The sequence below is a fragment of the Genypterus blacodes genome, unplaced genomic scaffold, assembly GCF_046128005.1.
Source record: "Genypterus blacodes isolate CSIRO-AG114 ecotype Tasmania unplaced genomic scaffold, CSIRO-AGI_Gbla_v1 ptg000054l_1, whole genome shotgun sequence".
NCBI classification, from domain to species: Eukaryota; Metazoa; Chordata; class Actinopteri; order Ophidiiformes; family Ophidiidae; genus Genypterus; species Genypterus blacodes.
The window spans coordinates 203,208-225,381 of NW_027466866.1; the positions used below are offsets into that span (position 1 = coordinate 203,208).

Here is a 22,174-nt window from a genome sequence, read left to right on the forward strand (position 1 = left end):
ACCTCTAACTACCAACTATGCTAATAACTGTGCAGTCTCATTACAGTCATCACATCATGGGTGAGTCTGTCTCTGTCCCTTCTCCCTCCACATCAGGAGGTGGAGGAGGTGGTGGTAGAGCTGAGAGGTCGGGGGTCAGAGTTAGGATGTCTGGGGACAGTGGGACGACCAGAGCTGGACGGTGATGGAGGGAGGTTCTGAGCACATCCCAGGCTGCTCTCTGTCTTTCTACTGAATTCACCTGGATGAGGGAAGGGGGAGAGTTTTAACCAATAATGTTGCATGGAAATGTATTGTTTCATCTGTACCTGCCTCTGTTTTGTTAAAACGATACCAATGGACTTCCCAGTAAATTAACTTTCAGTACATTTTGGTGGAACTTGAAAAGTCACTTTAAAGACATAGATGTAAGTCAAACATAGTAGAAGAGTATTTCTTACACTGATCTGTTGCTCTCTCTTGGCTGTCTCTTTGACAACAAGACTCTGTTGTGCCTCATCTGGAAGTCTGAGCTCGTCGCTGATTGGAAATCAAAAAGAGCACGATCAGCAACTGGGTTGTAGGAGTACTTTCAAAAAGAGACACTTTTGTGGTAACACGTAGCTCAGATAATCCTGTGGGAGTTGGGCTCAGGGTTCCTGCTGAACGTGCTGCTATTATGGTGTGTTTGGGATTAGGATGGGATGGGAAAACTCAGCCTCAGGACTGAACAGGACTCCAGACAGAATTTCAAACTAAAAGTTCAACTATTCTATATGCTACAACTGCTTCTGCATTTGGACATAGTGTTTAACGATTCATCATGACTCAGGTCTGAAATTGAAATGGGTTTGGACTGACAAGCAATAGACAGGATTAGATTGACAAAAAATGAATAAATCTTGGGATGAAGATTGGACAGGGAATAAATTGCGACTGAGCAAAACTGGAATAAATTTTCCTTCCTACTGTCACTTTCCTCTGAGAGCCCTGTAGCAGGAAGTCGACCAGAATTGATCGCTTGATGGGAAAAGACGGGCAGATGAATAAAGAGCAACTCTCACTTATTGATGTCAAAAACGATGTAGAAATATTTGACTGAAATGGAATCCTTTAAGGCAGATGAGTACAAGAAAAGGTAAACTAGAAATACAATCGGTGAGACGCTACACCTGCGACGCTGCTTTTATAGTAGACTACAATAGAGATAAGTTTTAAAAAACATCGCCAAGAAAAGTCATAAGCAAATGTCTCCTGGAGTGTATACCTGTATTTCATGTTATTCTATTATATATAATATAATAAGAAGTAGGAAATGTCAGCTATTGATTACTAATAACAACGTGGAAGGATGTGAGTTGAGCTTTTCTTTATGCTTACATGTCTGCTCTCTCCACTCTGACACCCCAGTGACAGACTACAGAGTCGACAGATGTCTGTATCTTCTGACCAATCCTTCTCCTGTTGACCAGGATGTGGCTGAACGTGTGCTGGGCCAGAACATCGCGGAAAGCGGCCTGGACCAGAGTCTGCAGAACGCTGGTCAAACTGGACAATGTCGAGCTGCACAGAGCCACGTTTTCTACCTGGTAGTAACACACAGCGCTCAGCTCCGGCTGTACAAAATCCTTTGTCAGCACCTGTGCACAGAGGTAGGAACCTTATCAGATCATGTCGACTCACTAAAGGTACAAACAGTTTTTACGTACGGGAATTGCACACAGAAATACATTTTTTGGATGTTATGGCACGTTAGAAATGTTAGGCCTTTGGCAGAGGTTTGTGCTGTCTTAGTGCTTTCTCGTTTATGTGTTTGTTTATTCTTCTGTACCGTGTGAAGAGGAACCTTCAGCATTTTCAGTCGGATGTCGACCTTGTGGCACACATCGATGAACGGGAGGTAGAAAATAAGGCCTGAGAAGAGATTGATAGACGAATGTATGATGGGAAATATCCACACACATATCACAATATACTGTATATCCAGGAATTTTTATTAGATTTTATACTGCAGCACTGCTTTTAAAACCCACAATCTTTGAATTACTACTTCAACAACCAATAGCAACCTGGTCCTCTGGGTCTTCCTTGCAGTAGATGACCTAGTCGGAAGATCACAGCTCGCTCGTACTCCCTCACCACCTGTCAGTTAGAATAAAGTGTGAATATGGTTAAATGGAAGACGTGATAAGTAAAGCATATCATTTGGCCAATAACAAAGAATAACACAGCATCCATGATCAAAATGACTTTCGTTTCTGATTGGCCAATAGTGACATTCAGACCTTGACACAGAACCAGATTGAGAGAGGTAAGAAGAGGAGAACCAGGGTCAAGGCAAAGACCATCAGCAGCCACTCAAATACTCCCAAGCCCCGGTGTTTCAGACCTGTAGAGATGGCAAAAGGAACCCTATTCAACAATATTACTCAGAATTAAGATTGGAAATTAACAGTCTGATTTCACACACTCACTCAGAATTCCACAGTGATCTGATTATTTTCATCTCATTTGGCCCAATCATATGTAATATCTGAAATCTCTGAAATCAAAATGTTGTTGTAAAACCTAAAGAATATGCTCTCCCTACTCGCTGAAGCACCCCGGAGAATTAATCACCCTTCTACTCATGACATTTGGGTACAAAACAGAACCTGCGAGTCAAAATGTTTGTGTGTGTATGTTTGAAATGACACAGTCCATAATGTGAAGGTCCTCAGTATGAGCAAACAGTTATGTAAGGGTTAGGAAACTTCATTCTTTGACTCACCGTCCTCCTGCTCCTCTGTTTCCAGAAGCCCCAGGCTCTCCTCTGTCTCTTCTTCCTCTCTTACACTGTCTATATCCACCACAGTGGACTTCACCTTCACTTCTGTCTCCTGCTCCTGCTGCTTCCCCTCCTTCGTCTCTGGGTTCTCCTTTTGCTTCAGCTTCCTCTCTGGTGCTGCCTTGTGGAGCTGACGTGACTTGGCGGTCCTTGGACAGTGACCTCCAGGAAGTACTGATGCTTCTCTTACCTTCTCCTTTTCCCTCCTGGGCATCACTCTCGGCTTTGCAGGGTGATTGGTGTGGACCTGAGAGGATTTTTTCATTGCAGATGAAGGCTCTGCCGTGAGGAGCATAGGAATGAACTATCAAGCGAAAACATCAAGCAACAAGCTTGATGTTTTTTTGCACTGCTGTCGGCTGATTCCACTGCTTGAAAGTGAATAACTGGGAGCAGCTAGTCCTGCGTATAGGATGATAAATCACACATGTCCGAATGTGGGAGTGTATTGTGGGAGTGAGAGTCATCTTCCGCCCTCTACTTCCTCATCTATCAGTGTAATGTCCACTCCATGAGCTTTAGTTGGTGTAAGCCGTCTCTTTTCACAGATCAAAATCAGGTGCCAAAGAACGGTCTCACATTGTAATAGATAGTTACAATATCTTTTCAAAAAATGAAGCCATTCTAATAGTGAGAAGTAGTCAAGCACAAGTGATCTGTTAATCTACAAGTAAGCAAACACCATAATAACAGATCTATATGATCAGTTAAAAGTACTGACATGATGGATCTGTACACATAAAAACTTTATTTTTTTCATGTATTTCTGCATGAAACCCTGTGTGTCTGAGTCCAATATTGCATGTTTACAGTTGGAGTAAACCCAAATTGGTTGAGGTCCGCTCAGGGAGGAACTTTGTGGGAATGTGCACACTCAGGCCTTTGCCGCTTTTCCAAAGTGCTGATGTTGTTTTCTTTGTTCTTACAGGAAAGATACACAATATATTATTATTAAGAAGAAGAATCCATTTATTTTGCTTTGGAAACTAATTCATTTTATAGTAGATTTTTATGAAATGTCAACGATCATTTTGCATGAGGAAAAAAAAGACTTGATTAATGACAAAGATGTCTAGGTTCAATGTGTATGTGTGTTGCCATGTCAGTGAGAAACAACACAAACAAACGTCTCCATTTTGATGTCTTTGTGAAAAAGTTACAGGTTTCAGCACATTGAATGATAGAGGAACTGGGTCCTTTCTTATCCGAAGCTCCCGGTCCATTCTCAGCCTGGTCCGAGCCACTTTCCGGTTTGTGTCATGCATTTCAAACGTAGGAGATCTTTGTTTCCTGTGAAGCATGCGGCAAGCAGGTAAGAAGGCGTCGACGCCTCTTGTTCATTTAGTTAGACATGTTGAAGAAAATACTTTGCCTCTTGTTTCATATGTACGTATTTTGGAGCAGCGATAGTTTGAGCACTTAATTCGAATTAAAAAATAGGAGGGGAAACACCGCAAACCAAAGTAGCGCGCGAGCTAGCCGATTTGCTCTTGGATCCCTTTGACCTGCGGTATGTCCACAGTACACACACACACACACACACACACACACACGCTTTGAGCTACAATGGAAATTCATTAAGTAACAGTTGATAACTCTCTAACTAAGTCATAATTTGGTGATGAGCTTTGCTTATCATCTTCCCCAGCCCACGATCAAAGGCACCTGTTGAATTAATAAACATATTGTCAGAGGCGCACACAATATGGCAGCTACTGTGATGATGACTGTTTGACACAGAGAGGAAGAGGCAGTGTAACCATGAGGTATGATCAGGTATGTCAGTGTAGTTCAGTATTAGCTGTGTGATTAGGGATCGAGGTTATGTCCCTTTAGATGTAAACCACAGAAAACTAAACCTGTTAGTTAAGATGGATTCAGGATGTTTGGTTCTAACCCTTCTCTCGCTGTTTGTCTCTTATGTCAGCAGGAAGCATGAATCAGGACAAAGCGTTGGCACAGCTCAAGAAGGACGTTCGCTCCTTGCTCATCTCAGCCAAGATGGGTCTGGACGCTGAGCAGCTGGGGAGGGACTATATTGGCATGATGGGGCACCCCATGCCCCTAAAGGACCTGGGCTTCCGTAACATCATGGCTATGGTGACTGAGATGCCAGACGTTGTGTCGATTTACCTCAAGGCAGACGGCAGCATGGTCCTCAAGGGTAGGGTCGGTTATATTTGTATTTATTTTCCCATGAATAGGCCCCAACACTTTTATTTTCCAGCCTTACACACAGTTTCACAGTTTCTATGCACTCCTTCATTACCACTCAGTAACTATATAAAGTTTACACCATGAGACAAGTCGACAACAGACATCTTTATATACAAAACAAATGGCTGTGTGAAGTTCATGTTATCCAACGCTACCAGTAACTGTGTTTCTATTGTCAGTTTTACACAAATCTTTCAAGGGGGGCCGGCGGGCTTTCCACTATCTATAGATGTTGAGGGAATTAATTATTATTATTTTTGCCATTTTAGCTGTTAGTGACAAGTCCACGAAAGGTATTGAAGAGTTGGTGGCCAAGCAGCAAAAAACGAAGTATGAGAAGAGGAAACAAAGTGGACGTTACTGTCCTTTCATCCCCCGTTTCCATCACGTATCCCCCCCGGCGGTGCCCCCCAGATGGGGTCGTGCCCCTCCGTTCCTCCCCGCCCAGCTGAGGATGCAACTCCGCACCCTGCTCTCTCAGGTAACATGTTTTGATATCGTACATTTGTACTTGTTCTCCTTCTTCATTCAGAACAAAGATATCTGGTTCTATTATCCTGCTACCCTGTTTACTGCATCCGTCTTCCCAGGGTCCAATCAGGTTATCTGACCTGGATCTCTGCTTCTTACGTTGCTACGGTCACCCGCTGCGCGTCCACAGCTATGGTTTCTACTCAACCGTAGAGATGCTGGCGGCAGCTACGGACATGGTCTGTGTCAAGCAAAGCAGGATGGGAACAGTGTTGATCCTGAGGGAACACTTCCTGCCCAGGTCACTTGTCAGACCATTACCCCAAAGTAGAAATGCACCTGTGAAGCCAGAGTCACCCAGATGTTTCCCTTCCCCCCCTGACGCGCCAGTCAGTACCAGAGCAGCAACAATATACCAAGGTGGGTTTTTAGACAGATATATCAAAAATACATGCAATCGAAAATGCAACCCCTGGGAAAAAGGGACATGTCATTACTTCATTGCACATTTTAGACATGTAGCTTTCATAAACATGTGTTGTAGCACTGAACAGGACCTTTTGTGTCTCCACATAAACTTAAACTTTAGCACAGCAGAGTCCTCGGCAACAGCCAATTACCCAGACTCCCCCAGGGCGCGTCTACGAGGGGGCAAATGTTGTCGTCAACAGGTCAGAGGAGGTTGTGAAGGTCCAAGGTGCAGAAGAAGAGCCCTGCGAAGAAGAACGGCTCTTTCAGGAACGCGTCATTCAGGTGTGTAGTAGCTGCTACTAAGTCAAAAATTTGAGTGAATTGGAAGATGGAACAGCTATTAGTACATTTCTGTTTTTGTTCTACATCAGTTGGAAGAAGAACTTTGTGCACTAATGCAGGAGAAAGGAGTTGCTGGCACCATCAGTCAGGAGCTAAAGGAAAAGCTACAGAAGGTTTAACCACTTTCTTCTGACTAATAACTATACAGAAAAACATCATTTGCTTTGCTTTCGTGTCTACAAATATATATTTGGGTTGAAGGTGGTGTTTTACATGATTGGAGTGAAGCCCTTCACATGTCTGATTCTTTAGAGAAACTTCTATTGGCAAAATGCTACAAATATAACCTGCTATATAACCTGCTCCTGAATGTATTTTCTTTGAAATTCATACAGACTTTTGTAATGAAACTGTTCATATTAAAATTACGCTCTGCAGGTTGTAGGTCAGACAAGTGGTGGGTTGTTGCTGCACGACCTGCCTGTGGAGTACAAGGTAACAACAAATTCAAATTTCCACGCCCGCCACTGATTCTCCTCCTCCGCCCGACATTGCTCAACCGTGCTATCAGTCCCACTGAGTCCTCACGGCTGCTCTGCTTTCCAGAGGATGTTTGGCGAGGAGCTGCCGCTGCAACAGAGCGGCTTTGTCGGGGTCACCGAGCTGGTGGAAGCCATGAGCGACACCTTGCACCTAAAACCTTCCGGGGGCGAAGACGGGCGCCAGCTGATCATCACGGACGCACAGCATCGCAACAACACACAATCAGGTGGGCATCCATGACCAGTAACAGCAAATACCTACAGCGGCAAGAAAACACAAGTGAACCATTTGGAACTATTTGCAACTATTCAGCAAATGGCTGAAAAAAAAGGGTGATCGTCATCTTAGACATAATAATTGATAAAAACACAAAAACAGCCATTCTCCTCTGCAGATCTACTTTAGTTCATCAGCAGTTCGGGGATTTCTTGCATGAAAAGCTTCAGATTACAGTGTACGCAGATTTCCTTCTTTCAACCAATCTGTTGTTGAGTTACATGTGTGTTTTGTGTTCCATTATTCAAATTATGTTATGCTCCTGATGACAGACATCGTATGAATCATTTGTGGGTTTGGAATGTCAAGGTTATCTGTTTGTTTGTGGGCTCAGGGACGAATGAGAGTTGTGACGGCAGTGTGAAGGCGTTACAGACGAGCCACTACTTCAACTGCGGCCAGTCTCCTTGGGAAGACGGAGAGGACAGAGACGAAACCAACCAGGTCGAGAAGATGGAGATGAATAATGAAATAATCAAGACCCAAGAAATGGTTTAACATCTTATTGTCATTATTTCAACACTGCTCATGTCGGTGACCATTTGTTGCATGAACTTTGATGTGTACAGTTCATTCTCTGTCAAAGCTTAAATGGTTGTAGCATCTTTGCTTGTGCTATAAATTAGCAAAAAGTGAGATCCCCCATTGTCCAGTTTTGATTGAGCAGCAACATGTTTCTCTCTGTTGCCTAGTACAACATCATTGTAGACAAAAACAGCAAAATCATTCCTTTGTCTCCCTGTGCTGTGTCTGTCTGCAGGTGCCTGAGGTGTGCCCGGTTATTCAGGTGCATAGCAGCACAACGGAGCCGCCGGACGCCATGCAGTGTCAGCGGCTCAAACCACCCACTCGCCATCGCCTTCGGGAGTTGGCAGAGGTCCTGGTGGAGCACGTCGTGTCACCGGGACATTTTTATATTCGCTTCAGCGAAAGCAAGGAGGCCCGAGCACTGGAGGACATGATGATGGACATGAGGTGGGGGATTCAGTGACGTCTGAAGTCAAAGAGTTTAAAGTAAAAAAATAATGTTGTACCACTTTTTCTGTACAAAATGATGCTGACATCTTAAGCCGACATCTTGTCACCTTCTCTCTACCCTTCTGCTCTGTCTCCTCCAGACGATGTTATACCTCACCTGAGGTGCTGGAACGCTACCACCTCCCGAAACATTTTGTACAGCAGGGTCAGGTCTGCTGTGTGTCGCCTAAGGGAATGTGGTTTTATCGTGTGGTGATCCACGAGGTCACCAGTCCCACACAGGTTAAGGTGTACTTTGTGGACTATGGAGTTCTGAGCATAGTGCAGAGCAAAAGCCTGAAGTTCCTCAAGTAAGTCATCACAAATCACTTCATTGTGTTTTCAATATGAACAACACTTCACTGATACACTGATTGAGGAACGTACTTAGTTTATGTTCTTTTCAGTCTCTTTGTCTGTTCTGTTTCTCAGATTGTGCTTCTCAGTCCTCCCAACACAAGCTGTGCCATCATCGCTCGCTGGAATCCAACCCACCACTGTAAGCTGGATATTTGACTTAAAATGCACTGTTTTATTTGTACTGTAAGCTTTGTTGTAAAGCAGCACCTCCTTGTTGTCACTGCTCAGTGTGTAGCCATGCATCTACTGCATCTATCCTGCAGTAGATGTTTGTGTTCATACATCATCCTGAATCATGGCTACAGACTGTTCTTGGCTCTGTATACTGTATAAGACTGGTTTTCAGCCTGGTGTGTGTGTGTGTGCGGGGGGGGGTTAGGTGACTGAATTATATGGATGAACCTGAATGTTGACCTTAATTTCCATTGGCCAGTCATGGTTATCTATATGTTCCACAAACATAATGAAATTGAGTAAAGGGATCTTCCTACTCGCAGCATTTCCATAGTCGGCATCCTGTACACAAATAAATCATTTTCTTAATTGCCAACTTTCCCACCACTCAGCAGTCACACATTGCGATTTTGTAAGTTAATGAAGAGTGATTCTGTTGCCGTGGTTTCTCTCCGTCAGGGCTCCTGGAGCACTGAGGCCACCGCTGCCTTCCAGAGTCTGTGCTCGGATCGCACCCTAGTGGGCATTGTGGACGATTACTGTGGAGACGTGCTCCAGCTCTACCTGTGTGACACAAACACCTCTAAGGATGTGTACGTCCACACAGAACTGCTGAGCCAAGGCCATGGGGCAACATGCAGCCCTGCTGTGAGTGCAGCAGTCACCCTCACACACACACACTCACAACACATTTATAACTTGGCTATAGAAATGACTTACTGTTGTTAAGAAGGAAAAAAAGAAAGTGACACTGGAGAAAAGAAACAGAGCAGCCAGGAAAATGTCAGCAGTTTTATTTTGGGGAAAATGCAATATCAGCAATGTAAATAGGGTATTGTTACAATAATAGTAATAACACACACCCTACGTACACCCAAGTACTAAACAGTACACACTAATGCACATGTTTATTCTTTCTCAGCTGTGTGTCCAATTCAGCCTAGTGAGTGTCTATTTTGGAGACACACACACACACACACACTCTCACTCTCACACACACACACACACACACACACACACAGAGAAAACTAGTTGTAGGTGTGTTAATCTTCTCTGTAGCATTAGGAGATACTACAGGAAATGAACGCAGTATTTCTAAATCCCTATAATCGGGCTTGTTCTATATTTATTTCTGCCCAGGAACCTCCTACATTTCAACACACAGCGCTACATGCCAACCACAGCAGGTGCATTGGAAATCCATATTCATGAAACCTGACATCTGTTTTACTTTCCATCAAAACAATCCTAAGATCATTCTAGATTCATAAAAAGACACATTGGCAGGGGGACATTCAGGAGGAAGCAGCGCGGACAGGTCCCTGCCTATGATGTCATCCAGTCAGGGAGCCATTTGGGCAATCAAACGGTTTCTGTTCAGCTCCCAGGCACCAGTAGCATCTGTTGTGTTTTCTCATTTCGTCGCCATTTGTCATCTTTGTTGTCATTTATCCTTCCTCCCCCCCCCAGGACTGCTGGCTCAATGGTTTATTTGGAGACAACAAACTGCATTAAAGTCCCCACCCGCTGTGCCTGTTACCAAATTACCAAATGACAAAGGGGAGGGCATGGGGATGGAGGCTTCCTCTCCCAGAAACACACACAAGATGGCTCATTTGTTTGATTCATTCTGAAGCCAAACTGCACCAGAAACAGTGGCATAAAGCCTATAAAACATAAATAGGCATACTACTACAACATACTATTATTATGAAAATACACACATTAGTTCTAGCTTGCTACACCATGGCCTACATTTTGTTTATCCTAATGGATAATTGTAAGGCGTCCGTATCTAATTGGCCAAATTATTAGGATTTATTATTGAAATTATTATTATCTAAGATTGAGAATTTCCTTGTGTCTTCTTCAGTAAGACATAGACCCTGGTGGACACACACTTAGAGCATTTACACACACAAATATTGATTAGTCGATTAGTAATCCACATAATCAGTAGAATAATTGATTATCACAAAAATGCACTTCTTTCAGACACTGAGCCCGGCTCGTCCTGCACCTCCTCCCAGCACTGACTGTGGCTCCTCCCATACTGCCCCACCAGAAGAAGTCCCTGCACCTCCTCCCAGCACTGACTGTGGCTACTCCCATACTGCCCCACCAGAAGAAGTCCCTGCACCTCCTCCCAGCACTGACTGTGGCTCCTCCCATACTGCCCCACCAGAAGAAGTCCCTGCACCTCCTCCCAGCACTGACTGTGGTCCCTCCCCTACTGCTCCACCTGAGGAAGTCCCTGCACCTCCTCCCAGCACCGACTGCAGGTCCTCCCATACTGCTCCACCAGAGGAAGTCCCTGCACATCCTCCCAGCACCAAGTGTGGGTCCTCCCATGCTGCTTCACCAGAGAAAGTCCCTGCACCTTTGATGGACACACCACCTCCCATCATCAGGACCTGTAGTGTCCATAACCCTGGTCTGCAGCAAGTTCAGGCCTGCTCTCCAGGTATGCGCGCACACACACACACACACACACACACACACACACACACACACACACACACACACACACACACACACACACACACACACACACACACACACACACACACACACACACACACACACACGAAGCATACAAACTGTCATGTCAATCTGGAACAAAAGCATTAGGTCATACTCTCTCGCTCTCTCATTTTCATTTTCTAATTAGATTATACAATGACCTTCATTAACCTGCACACACACACACACACACACACTTGCGCCTGGACACACACACACACACACACACACACACACACACACACACACACACACACACACACACACACACACACACACACACACACACACACACATAAGCCTTGAATGAAATTAGAGTGTGTCATGGATGCAGAGAGGACGTATTGATTTCCCTCCTGCTGCTCCCAGTCGTTGCTGTACCTGCACTGTGAACCTGACACAGATTCAATTAGACCTGTTACCAGAGCTATTTGACCCAACAAGCTGCTTTCATTGCATTTGTCCTGATATGGATACACCGCTGCTTCACACTGTTTTCACTCTCTCAGCGTTAATGAATAAAGCACAACCTACGTGTGGAGCGCATTTATCTCTTAACTGGATTTAGAGAAGGGGGAGTGCCTCTGAGTGCTTCAGGCAGATAAACACTGGGTAAAAGTAACGGGTCAGGACAGTTCTGAAGTTTGGTTTGTCTGTATCTGAAAATGTGTGTGTGTGAGTACAGACGGCAGACTTTGACAATCTGCTGGCGAGTTTAAAGTGATCCGTCCCCTTCACGCTTTGATCTCATTAGTGCATTCTGACTCCCTGCCAGGCTTCTCTCAGAAACTTGATGTTTTGCGAAACCTGATAAGAATTCAGCACCGTCACTGGCGAAAAAGCAAAGTCGACGCTTTGTTGTTGTGATATGCATATGTGCATACACACACACAAACACACAACTGAGTTTTGAGCCCAGTTCTGATTGTAGCATTTAAGTCCCGAAATTGGGCGCTTGCTCCTGTGAGCAACGATCGCCGCATGTCAACTGTTCAAACATTCAATCAGAGAGATGCACCGGTGAGACGGCCCGAGCGATATCGATCGGGGACGACTCTGTCGGGGAGTCCAAATCCGGTTATGTGAAACGTTTTGTGACTGGCAACCATAGCGCCGATGAATTGCAGCCAATGATAGCACAAGACACAGAGAGAGAGAGGAAGCAGGAAGGAGTCATCTCACCTGACTGACTGTTGCTGACAGGTGTGGTGACTGTGTGTATATGGTCTTTAGTTATAGCAAAACTTTCATATGGAGGTGGCTGGAGGTTTGGGGGACTTCCACTGCAACAGAATCCTCCTATCAGCAAGGAGATTGAAGAAAGCTGTTATATCTTTATGCCTTATAATACTCTGTTGGTCTCTTGGTGCTTTGCCAGTAGCTTTACAGGCATGCGGTTGTAGGTTTAGATCTAATGCCTTGTGATACGGGCCTATAAAGTGCTGAGGTGAGTACAACACAAGACCTTGAATTGAATTACACCTACTTTAGCACACAACGTCTTCCCGTTACCTCTCATCACAACCACGATCCAGGCTCCAGTGGGTATTAAGTCCCCTGGTTCCCTTTTCATATTAAAGGTAGAGATGTTATTCATACTTGTGGTGTGTTTGGTGTTTGATGTCCAGGTGTGCTAGTCTCTCCGTTCCAAAGGCGAAAATCTGGAGTCCTGTTTCCTCTGTTTGGGACCAGGTAAGTATTCAGTCACTCCAACCTGACCAATCGGAAATAAGTTCAAATATTTCATGTTTAATCTTTTTTAATACGATGCTATGTTTTTCACAGAATGTTCCAGTGAACGTCTACAATTTAAGTTCCATTTATTTTATGGGAAAGTTCGGTTTTTATGTAATTTTATAACTCCCTATCCATTACCATCAGAATGTTTCAGATGTGTTTTCATTTAAGTCATTATTTTAAGTCATTATTTTAAGTCATTATTTTATTTTTTATTTTATATACAGAATATGTTAACGGCCCTGTTCTGGGGAAGATTTGTAAAATATTTGTAAATTTGTTTAAAATAAAATGTTCAGTGTGTAAAAGTCTTGAAACGATGAGATGAAATGTGTTGTGACAGAGTGTCTACTCGTCTCCTCGTCTCCTTACGCATGCCCTGTTCCCTGCTTCTTACCAAACCAAATCTGTCCTGTCCTGCATACTTCTAACATTCTTTCTCTCTGTTCACCGCTCAATGTCATTTAGCTGCTTCAGTGACCCACTTTCATCACAGAGATCAATTAAGTTAAATATCTCCAATAAGTCATTTGTAAGAGAGAGTCTGTCTGTTGTGTGGAGAATCGTTCCCACTCGCCAACTCTTCTGTCTTCCACTTCAGAAACGGTCGATATCTTGTTTTTGCCCGGGAAAGGTCGCACAAAAAAACAACAAATTCAATGTGTGGGTCTTTTTCCTCAATTTAGAAGAAGGACCAATGATCATGAACTATATGGTCAAGCAAATAAAATAAACTGCTGTGTGTGTGTGTGTGTGTGTGTGTGTGTGTGTGTGTGTGTGTGTGTGTGTGTGTGTGTGTGTGTGTGTGTGTGTGTGTGTGTGTGTGTGTGTGTGTGTGTGTGTGTGTGTGTGTGTGTGTGTGTGTGTGTGTGTGTGTGTGTGTGTGTGTGTGTGTGTGTGTGGAGGAGAGAGGGGCTTGGTAAGGCAGATGCTCAGCAAACCATGTTAAGAAGGACGGTAATGTGGTTGCAGCTGAATTAGCAGCTGCAGAGCATCTGTGTGCTGATGGGATGGCTCAGATTTACACCCGAGGCCTTGAAGCAGTCAGACCACGGCTGCTTTTGTTTGACAGTTTGCTGATTAGCTGAGCAACGGCAGGTACAACTGTTGATTTCACTTTTATCACCTCTAATTTACATTTACAGCCTTTGGAGGCATTTAGTTAATGCCAGAAAACCACTGAGAGCAGATATTAATGTGTGCACACTGAGACTACACGGACCATAACTTTCCCACTGTGTGTGTGTGTGTGTGAGTAACTGTACATTTGAATTGATGTGCTGTATGCCAAAATATGCACCCTCACCTCCTGAGAGCTCACACGCCTCAGCCCTTTCCATCTGTGTTCCTTTATAGAACAGAGGAAGTGCTTCACTCTGCTGCTGATGCTAATCTTGTCCAGCTTTCTTCATATTTAGTGCAGTGCGATCAGTGCCAGTATCCTCTCACCACCGCCACATCATTCTCATCTGCTGCGGGATGGAGGACAGCACCATAAGTGAGTGAACACAAATGCAAAAACAAAGCCCGAAGGCACTTTTTCATTGCCTTGTTTATCACGGTGTTAATTGGCCAGCGCAGTGTGTTTTTGCGAGTACCTGCTGCACCACCTGCTCCCCTGCACCTGGATGCAGATGTGTGGAGCGCAAAATCGGCAGCAGCATCCAGCTGCAGCCGAGCTCCAGCGCGGGTTAATACGAGAAGGGGACGCGCCGACAGTTCCATTACACCATATTTACGGCAGCCACAAATAATAGATATGCATATACGGGCCGACTGTTCGCACTCACAGAATTGTCTTTGGTCCTGCAGTGCCGTGCATCAAACTGACACGCTCATTGACAACAGGGACAAACTGCATGTTGTGTTGTCCCCGTCGACCTCCCCGCTTATCCCTCCTTCCCCATCTCTCACGCTTCCTTCCTTCTCTCTCTCTCTTCTACTCTGTGTGATTAGGCCTATATCTGTCCTCCAGGCTAGACAGAGAAGTGTCTATATGTGATAACTGGTATAAGCTCTATCCTTTAAAATCAAAAAGGCAGGGAAGGAGGATGAGACTATTACTGTTTCTGCCAGGAGCTTTTGTCCTCCAAGCACTATAGATGTGTGAGGTTAAACCCTCTCCACTCATATTCCATTGTCTGTCCCTGTGGGTGCTTTAGAAGGGATTTGTGTTGTGAAGAGTGTCAGCTGCACAACATATCTAGGCTGAACAGACTCTCACCCAGCAAAACAGACCGGCGGTGTTTGGCCTCACGCAGCCACAGAGCGGGGAGCTGCCAGCCCGCGACGCCCTGGGTAAACCTTTGATTTGGACGTGCATTATTATGTAAAGCCTGCCTGGGAAGAACACCTTAAGTGTATGATAAATGGGATCGCCCAGCAATTATTATTTTATGGAGTATTTTATGTCCTTGGCTGTTAGGATTTGTAAAATGGTACAGCAGGGGGATGAGGGTCTGGATTCAGACGTCCTCCACTCTTTATAAATAAGTTGGAGTTACAGGAATGAAACTGTTTGGTGCCTGATCATCTTAGAACATGCAGTTTGGTTTATTCCTTATCAGAGTCAAGTCAAGTCACGTGTGCGTCTTCCAGTTCGGTTCCACAGATATGGATGTTAAGCGGCTACGTGTGTGATCGATCCCAAACTGATCTTCTGTCCCCAGTTGGATGATGAAGAACTGTATTCACCGAGTGGAAGAGCAGACGGAGCTGTATAGGGCACATGATGGATGCGCTCGCTTATGGGCAGCAGCACAATGCTTAGTCATGATCAGTCATCTTCATCATATCCTCTCTTCTGCTTCTGTCCTCTTCCTCTCCTCTCTGTTCCCTTCTCTTCTCCCTCTCTCGCTTCAATTGTCCCTTTCCCTCCTACCTGACCTCTGTCTCTCCTCTCTTCCTCTTGGTTCTTCTCATATGTCCTCTTCAGTTCTGCTCTTTCCCCGGCTTGATAGACAAACATTTCAAGTGTCTGAAAATGTCCTCGTGAATGGGAAAACTGCAGGATTCTTCAGTGGACGTGAATGACGACACGGACAAAGACAGAACAGTCAGAGCAGTGAGCGGCTCAATACCAAGGATCTGCCCGTCCAGATAAGCATCAGCTAAGAGCTGCCTCCCAGCACAGGAAATGGCATTAGCTTTGTTTTCATACACATACTGTGACCTCTTACTGACCAGGAAGCTCCAGGTTGCCATAGAGATACAGTGCATGATTTTGCACGACCCCCACACACACACAGCTGGACGTTTGAAAACTAGTCTGCCTTTAATATGTTTGGTTTGTATGCAGGTTAATAACCAAAATGTATAATTACTAATAATAATTCATTACAGTTGGTGTCTTACAGTGTTCAGTGTGTTGTTATGTCTGACTGAAAGTGATAATATGGGTTTAATCTAAAACCAAACATGTATTAACTGCTTTACAGAACATAGTGGTCGCAATGATATTCAGGATGATTGCTATGGTGTCCAAAGTTGTTGCTAGGGTGTTTCTAGGTGATTGCTACAGTGTTATTGGTGGTCAGAAGAGTGTTTTGTACGGGTTGCTGTATTGTTCCTCTACTCTATCTGTGATGCAGTAAATGAAGCATAAGACGCTGCTGCTGCTGTGAGTCAAAACATTGTGACTCCTGGGAGGGAAGGTCACTGATCTCAGAGTGACTGACCCAGCAGTTTGAAGCCCAGATCCAGTGTCACACCCGGACAGTACCTCCCTCAGGATCAGTGTCACGAGTCAGAATCAAACACCTGCCAGGATTATTGTCTTTGGCCTCTGACTACATCTGGTTTGGAACCTTCCAGTCATGAATTGTGCGTAAAAACAACAAGCACAACGCAAGTGTGTGAAGTGTGTGTTGTAGCTCGTTCCGGCTGTTTTGGCGAGCAGGCCAGTCCGCAACGTCGATATTTGTCCCTGACTTGGTTGCAACAGTAAGTAGATTAAGAGACCAGTGAATGAGGGCAAATCAATCACTGTGGCTCAGTGTTCTGTGTTTGGGGTGGGAGGGTTAACATTTATTTAATGATGTAGTGCACAACCACATTAGACAGCCTCTTTGTGTAATATGAATATCCTGAACAAACATCACAGTAATATTCCAACTTGTCAAACTGGAATGAGTTTTGGGGAAAATTTCATTCAAATTAGGTCACTGAGCGTGTTTACAATGTAAGTTTGGCTGTTTTGGAGATATTTGCTATTCATGTACCAAGCTGTCGTCAAGCAAATCAACCTGTGTAGATCTGTGGAACACATGCAGAAGCCTCTAAAAGCTCCTTTAGAGGTAGTCGTATGTTTAGTAAGACACAAATATGTCCATTGTTGCCGCAGAATGTGTTTTCCTGTAACATTTTACCCGGAAAATACTCAATGTTCCATGCAGTGTTATACTATAGGAACATTCAGTTGCCTTAACTTTTTCTTTTCTAGGTTCCTTTTCCTTTTCTAGGTTCCTTTCCTTTCTATGGACTACAGACCTGATCAGGAACACCAAGTACCTCCAAAATGTCTGTGTTAATGCACATGTTTGATCTTATTCAGTGATGTTGTAGTCATTGAACCGCTTGTTAAGTCTGTGAAAAGAATACGTTTCTTAACATAACTTTTGATTCCTAATGATGTAACTCAGAACCAAAGTATGAATAGAGATCATGGTATATGGTTTGGTATGTGTATATTTGGGCATATCAATGACATCCCATAATGATATAGTATCCGGTATGTCTGTGGCTCTCATCAGGTTACCAGCCTCACTGTATGGGACACGTTTTGTGATATTTGATACAGACTGTATATTTGTGTTGTATCCCTCTGTAACGTGTCATGGCACCCATGCATTGGTTCTCCCATAGGGTGCCTCTGTGTGCGCGGGGCGGCTCCTCTCCTCCCCCCACCCCTTCTCCTCCTTCTCCTCCTCCTCCCGGTCCGACTCCGACCAGCAGCAGAATCCGCTCGTCATATCTGCTCCTCGTCCTCCTCACAGCTGCTGGATGTGTCCGTGTTTCATCGTGGGAGCTTCCGGCGCTGTTGGTTGAAGAAGAGCGCCGCCACCTGAGCAACCCGTGAAGGTTAAACTCCTCCCGACTATACGTGCGCGTAAAAAGCGCTCAAACCGAAGCTCCGTCTCCGTACCCCGTCCTCCCGCTGCCTCTCCTGTATCACCGCGGCTTGTGCTCAGGGTCTTGCCGGTCACATTGACATCTAAACCTGCTGGGGTGTTGTTGTTTCTTGCAGCGGGTGGTGTGTGTGGGTCTTCCGGGCGGCGTTGTGCGCTCTGGACACGGGAGCTCACCCTTTTGGAGACGTTCCGCCGCAGTCCCATGCACCGCGCTCCTCTGCTCTCCTCCCGCTGAGAGAGAGAATGATGCCGGGGTCTTTTCATGGTCAAACTCCACAGGATTAACCCGAGCAGGACGAGCGGACCCTGGTCTACCACAGCAGGTAAGAGCGCGGGTTTGTTCCTTCAGGGGGGCTGCAGACTCGGACCGCGGCCCAAATCTGTCACAGTGGATATGTGCGCCACCCAATTATCACCCTGAACACATATCCACTTCCAATGTATTCCCTTTAATAGAGGGGAATGTCAGTTGGAGCGGTAGTGCTGCGTTTTTGTCCATTTTGACTGTGGTGATGTCTCGAGGTGTGAGTGTCCTTCAGCTGTGCACATGTGGACAAACAACACTGCATCATTTCTATTTAAAACGTCACAGGGCAAAGTTAGAGAGACACATTATTATGTTTTAAGTTATTCCCAAACTATATGTTGATAATGTATTTGGTGGATCATACTTCTTATCTGACACACACCAGCTGCATGGTGAACAATAGAGATTGATAAACACATTTTTCACATAGGCTGCCAAGCCTGAACCCTAAATGGAAAAGGTATTAGAGTGTCTCTGCCAACACTTCTGCCAAGCTCTCAAGATGAAATTAAAATGAAAAAGTTTGTCTGGATTGATAGCGGCACACACCCAAGCAGAACCGCAGTTTAACATGTTTATATGTGTGTGTGTGTGACGGCTCAGTGCAGCACAGCCCAAACAACACTGACAGCGACTGTGATAAGCATCTGAGAGAGAATCAACTTCATGCTGTCCCTGCTGCCTTCACTACATCTCACCTCTCTACCTCTACTCGACATCCATCACTCTTGCATGTCCAGATGGAGTTTAGCCAATCATAAATGGGGTAAAAGTACAACAAAGCTCAAATGAGAGGGAGATGTGTACACACCCACACAGTTCCAAGAAAAGGTATAATCAAATGATGACCAAACCCCCGGGGGGATAGGGGAGGAGGGGGAGGAGGAGGGTTGCTCATGTGTGTGTAGGGCCATTACAGAGCTGCCTGGCTGGCACTCTGAGGTTGTTGTTTTAATAGATACAGTGAATAATCCGCAGTCATAAAATAAATTGCCCTTATCGGTAAATTGCAGACCTGATGCTCCGTGCAGCTACAGACCAGACTTTGGAATGAACACGCAATTATGTATTTAAAAAAAACGGCGCTGGCCAGATTTGAATTATAAATCGTCCTTTTAGTCGTCTGGTCCATGAATTACAGCTGCTGACCCCACGACACTTATGATATGGATGCTTTGGATAGCACACAATCACTTCATTTACTGCCAGACTGTCATTTGCCAGATATTGCTGCATGAGTGACAACATGGGCAACATCAGGGTTCTCTACAAAACAACCAAGCTGATAAACAAGCTGATCCATACGTGCTGGTCAGCTGCCTTCACCTATTCAGCGTTTAACATTGCCATTTCACATGCTGCCATCACTAAAGGGACATTTTCAAACTTTTTAATTAACTACAGTGCTGCACCAAGACATCAATTGATTTGTAGGGGGAAATGGATTGGTGACACACGTCTATTTAAAGCACAGAGCTTAATGTTGAATACCCTGGGAATGGTCCTATCTATTCTTATGGGAACATTTTATAAAGAACATAACTATGAAAGAATGGGTGCCAACACTGTTCACTTTGATATCTTATATACAGTAAATAGCGCCTTTATCTAAAGTTATTCACCCATTAACTGATGCCAGGGACCGACCATGCAAGGCACCAACCTGCTCATTAAGTGCCTTGCTCAACAGCACTTCGGCTCCCTAAGAGGAACCTGGAATCTAACCAGAAATGTTAAAATGCCTAGATGACGGCTCCTTCATCCTGAGCCATGCAGCCACGCTATAAATAGACTGAGGTGAGAGTTAAATATATAAAATATATGAGTGCCCTTTTATCACTGAATGAAAGAGCAATCCAGGCTGTCAGTGTGAAGGCAAACTCCCCATCATACCCTGACCTCACATTTACATTCTGCTGTGTGTGAACATCACATTTATTTATGACACATCGATGGGAATTAAATTATGTCATGGATCTTAAATCTGTATTGTCTGATGTTGTATGTTAGGCATCAACAGAATTCATAGGAGGGCTTCTACTTGATTTAGACGAGGCCCAGATAATGGTTAGGGTGTGTTGAGGTCATAGTTTTTGCCTATAGGTGCTTTAATGTCAGAATAGTACAGAATAGTCTGCTTCAGTACATAAACACTGCTTCACATTAAAGATAAAAGGTAAACAATCTGAATTTCCTGTGCTCACAAACACTGCATCGAGTAGAAACTCGATGCAGTGTTTGTGACCTGGCATTCCAGCCTACAGCTATGACTCAAGAACAAGTCATGTTCAATGACATGACTAATAACTAAATAACTAAATGGCAAGTCACCCGCTCATTGCACACACACATTGAAGGGGGGAGAGGGAGACCCTGCTTCATATTCACATAACAAATGACTAAAACCCAACAAATTATCCATCTATCTATCTATAAAATGACAGGTAATGCTGCTGTCTTGGTGTAGGCTGATGCTGGGTTCAAGTGCTCATCGGGAGGTGGTAAATACCATTAATGGTTCATACACCTTCAGTTTGTTCGAGTGAAAAATGACCAAGTGGAAGATATTACTACTGCTATTGGTGTTTATTGTAAAGAAATACATTGTGTTTCTCTGCAGAAAAGTCTGTTGTGTTTACCATCTGTTCCGCAAGAACAAGAACAGAAACACATCCAGGCTTATTTGTTTATCAGGGATATTTACGGCCATTTTATATGAGTTGAAAGGTGCAAATGTTGCCTTTTACTCAATTATAGTTGTCAGAACTTGCATTGAGAGTTTACAATTTCTAAATATGACATTTCCAAATTGCAAAATTGGTATATGCCAATTTCCAACACCACTTGAACACAGCATTAGGGTGATTTGTCTTGCTGAATTACTGCAACATTCTCTCTGGTTCAAAGCAACTGTTAGCATTGAACTTGTAAGTGGCTGCGCTCACACTTGACCTGTGTGTGTGTGTGTAACTATAAATATGAATTAAGTGCATGGTGAAGCTCCCACCAGAAGTCAAGCTGTTATATGTGAGTGTCCACAGCCAACAGCAGGTGCTGCTCACTGACCCATTTCTCACAATGAAAGGTCGGAAAATACAGCTTGACTAACTGTGGAGTGGCCCCGTCTATATATCAGCCTCCCCTAAACATCACCACAGTCACACACAAAGGTACACACACACACACCAACTTCCTCCACCTTCGGTAGCCGTGATCCAACAAGAAGTGGGTTGATTTCCCAGGGGAGCCTGCAGTCAAGGCTGTCACAGCTAACACAGCAAAAACAGATCAAATGTATTTAATGCTCAGGTTGTGTAACGGTGTGGTGTGCCAACGGTTCTAAGCATCGTGGTAAATTACCATCAACTGCAAATGATGTTTGAGAAGTTTAATTAGCCTCTGTTGGTGTCAGTAAGCCTGAGCTCCAGGATTAAATACTTATGGCTCAAACGTGTTGGATCATGTTTGAGTCCAGGTTGGTTAGATTTTTGCTTTTTGACTTTTCTGGAGTGGAAATCTAAGTAAATTCTCTCCTTCCAGCCATGGCATGTTTGTCATATTTATCATCATTTAAAGCTTGCAGGTGTTTAATAGAAAAAGGATGAGTGCATGTGGGTGACATTTGGCTTTAAGCGAGACCACACGTTCCTTATCTGCACCTGACGAAGATTTGGAAAATGAAGCTGTGGCTGACATGAGAGAAACCATAACGTTAAGGATCAAAGGGTCACAAGTTGTTTCTTGTCTGTACGCATAATGTCACAAAGTGAAGGAGCGTTTGTTTTGTTCTGCCTGCTGCGCCTCATGAGGGAGATCCAGGAAAGGCAGCATCAACAAAGGCAGCATCAACGGCATTAAAAC

General features: G+C 44.3%; 2 protein-coding genes across 2 annotated transcripts; one reads left to right on the top strand and one right to left on the bottom strand.

The window, feature by feature from the left end:
• Nucleotides 1-49: 49 nt before the first annotated feature.
• On the bottom strand, nt 50-3,101 carry nphs2 (NPHS2 stomatin family member, podocin). Its single transcript, XM_076151224.1, has 7 exons — nt 2,750-3,101; nt 2,265-2,368; nt 2,049-2,121; nt 1,811-1,893; nt 1,360-1,619; nt 441-519; nt 50-241 (listed from the first exon to the last, which is right to left on the bottom strand). The coding sequence occupies exons 1-7, from the start codon at nt 3,099-3,101 to the stop codon at nt 50-52; spliced, it is 1,143 nt and encodes a 380-aa protein (XP_076007339.1).
• A 1,625-nt stretch (nt 3,102-4,726) lies between these two features.
• tdrd5 (tudor domain containing 5) lies at nt 4,727-9,581 on the top strand (the record flags this gene model as incomplete). Its single annotated transcript, XM_076151225.1, has 13 exons — nt 4,727-4,970; nt 5,293-5,504; nt 5,614-5,821; nt 6,084-6,247; nt 6,337-6,420; nt 6,686-6,742; nt 6,854-7,016; nt 7,401-7,510; nt 7,827-8,041; nt 8,185-8,394; nt 8,516-8,582; nt 9,077-9,277; nt 9,540-9,581. Coding segments are annotated over exons 1-13 (1,977 nt in total), but the record flags the coding sequence as incomplete, so codon positions are not given.
• Nucleotides 9,582-22,174: the final 12,593 nt, after the last annotated feature.

Coding starts and splice junctions, on each gene's coding strand:
- nphs2 (XM_076151224.1), bottom strand. CDS start 3,101: ATGCTCCTCACGGCAGAGCCTTCATCTGCAATGAAAAAATCCTCTCAG. Junction 2,369..2,749: donor AACAGAGGAGCAGGAGGACG/GTGAGTCAAAGA, acceptor CCATCTCTACAG/GTCTGAAACACCGGGGCTTG. Junction 1,620..1,810: donor TGAAGGTTCCTCTTCACACG/GTACAGAAGAAT, acceptor CTCTGTGCACAG/GTGCTGACAAAGGATTTTGT.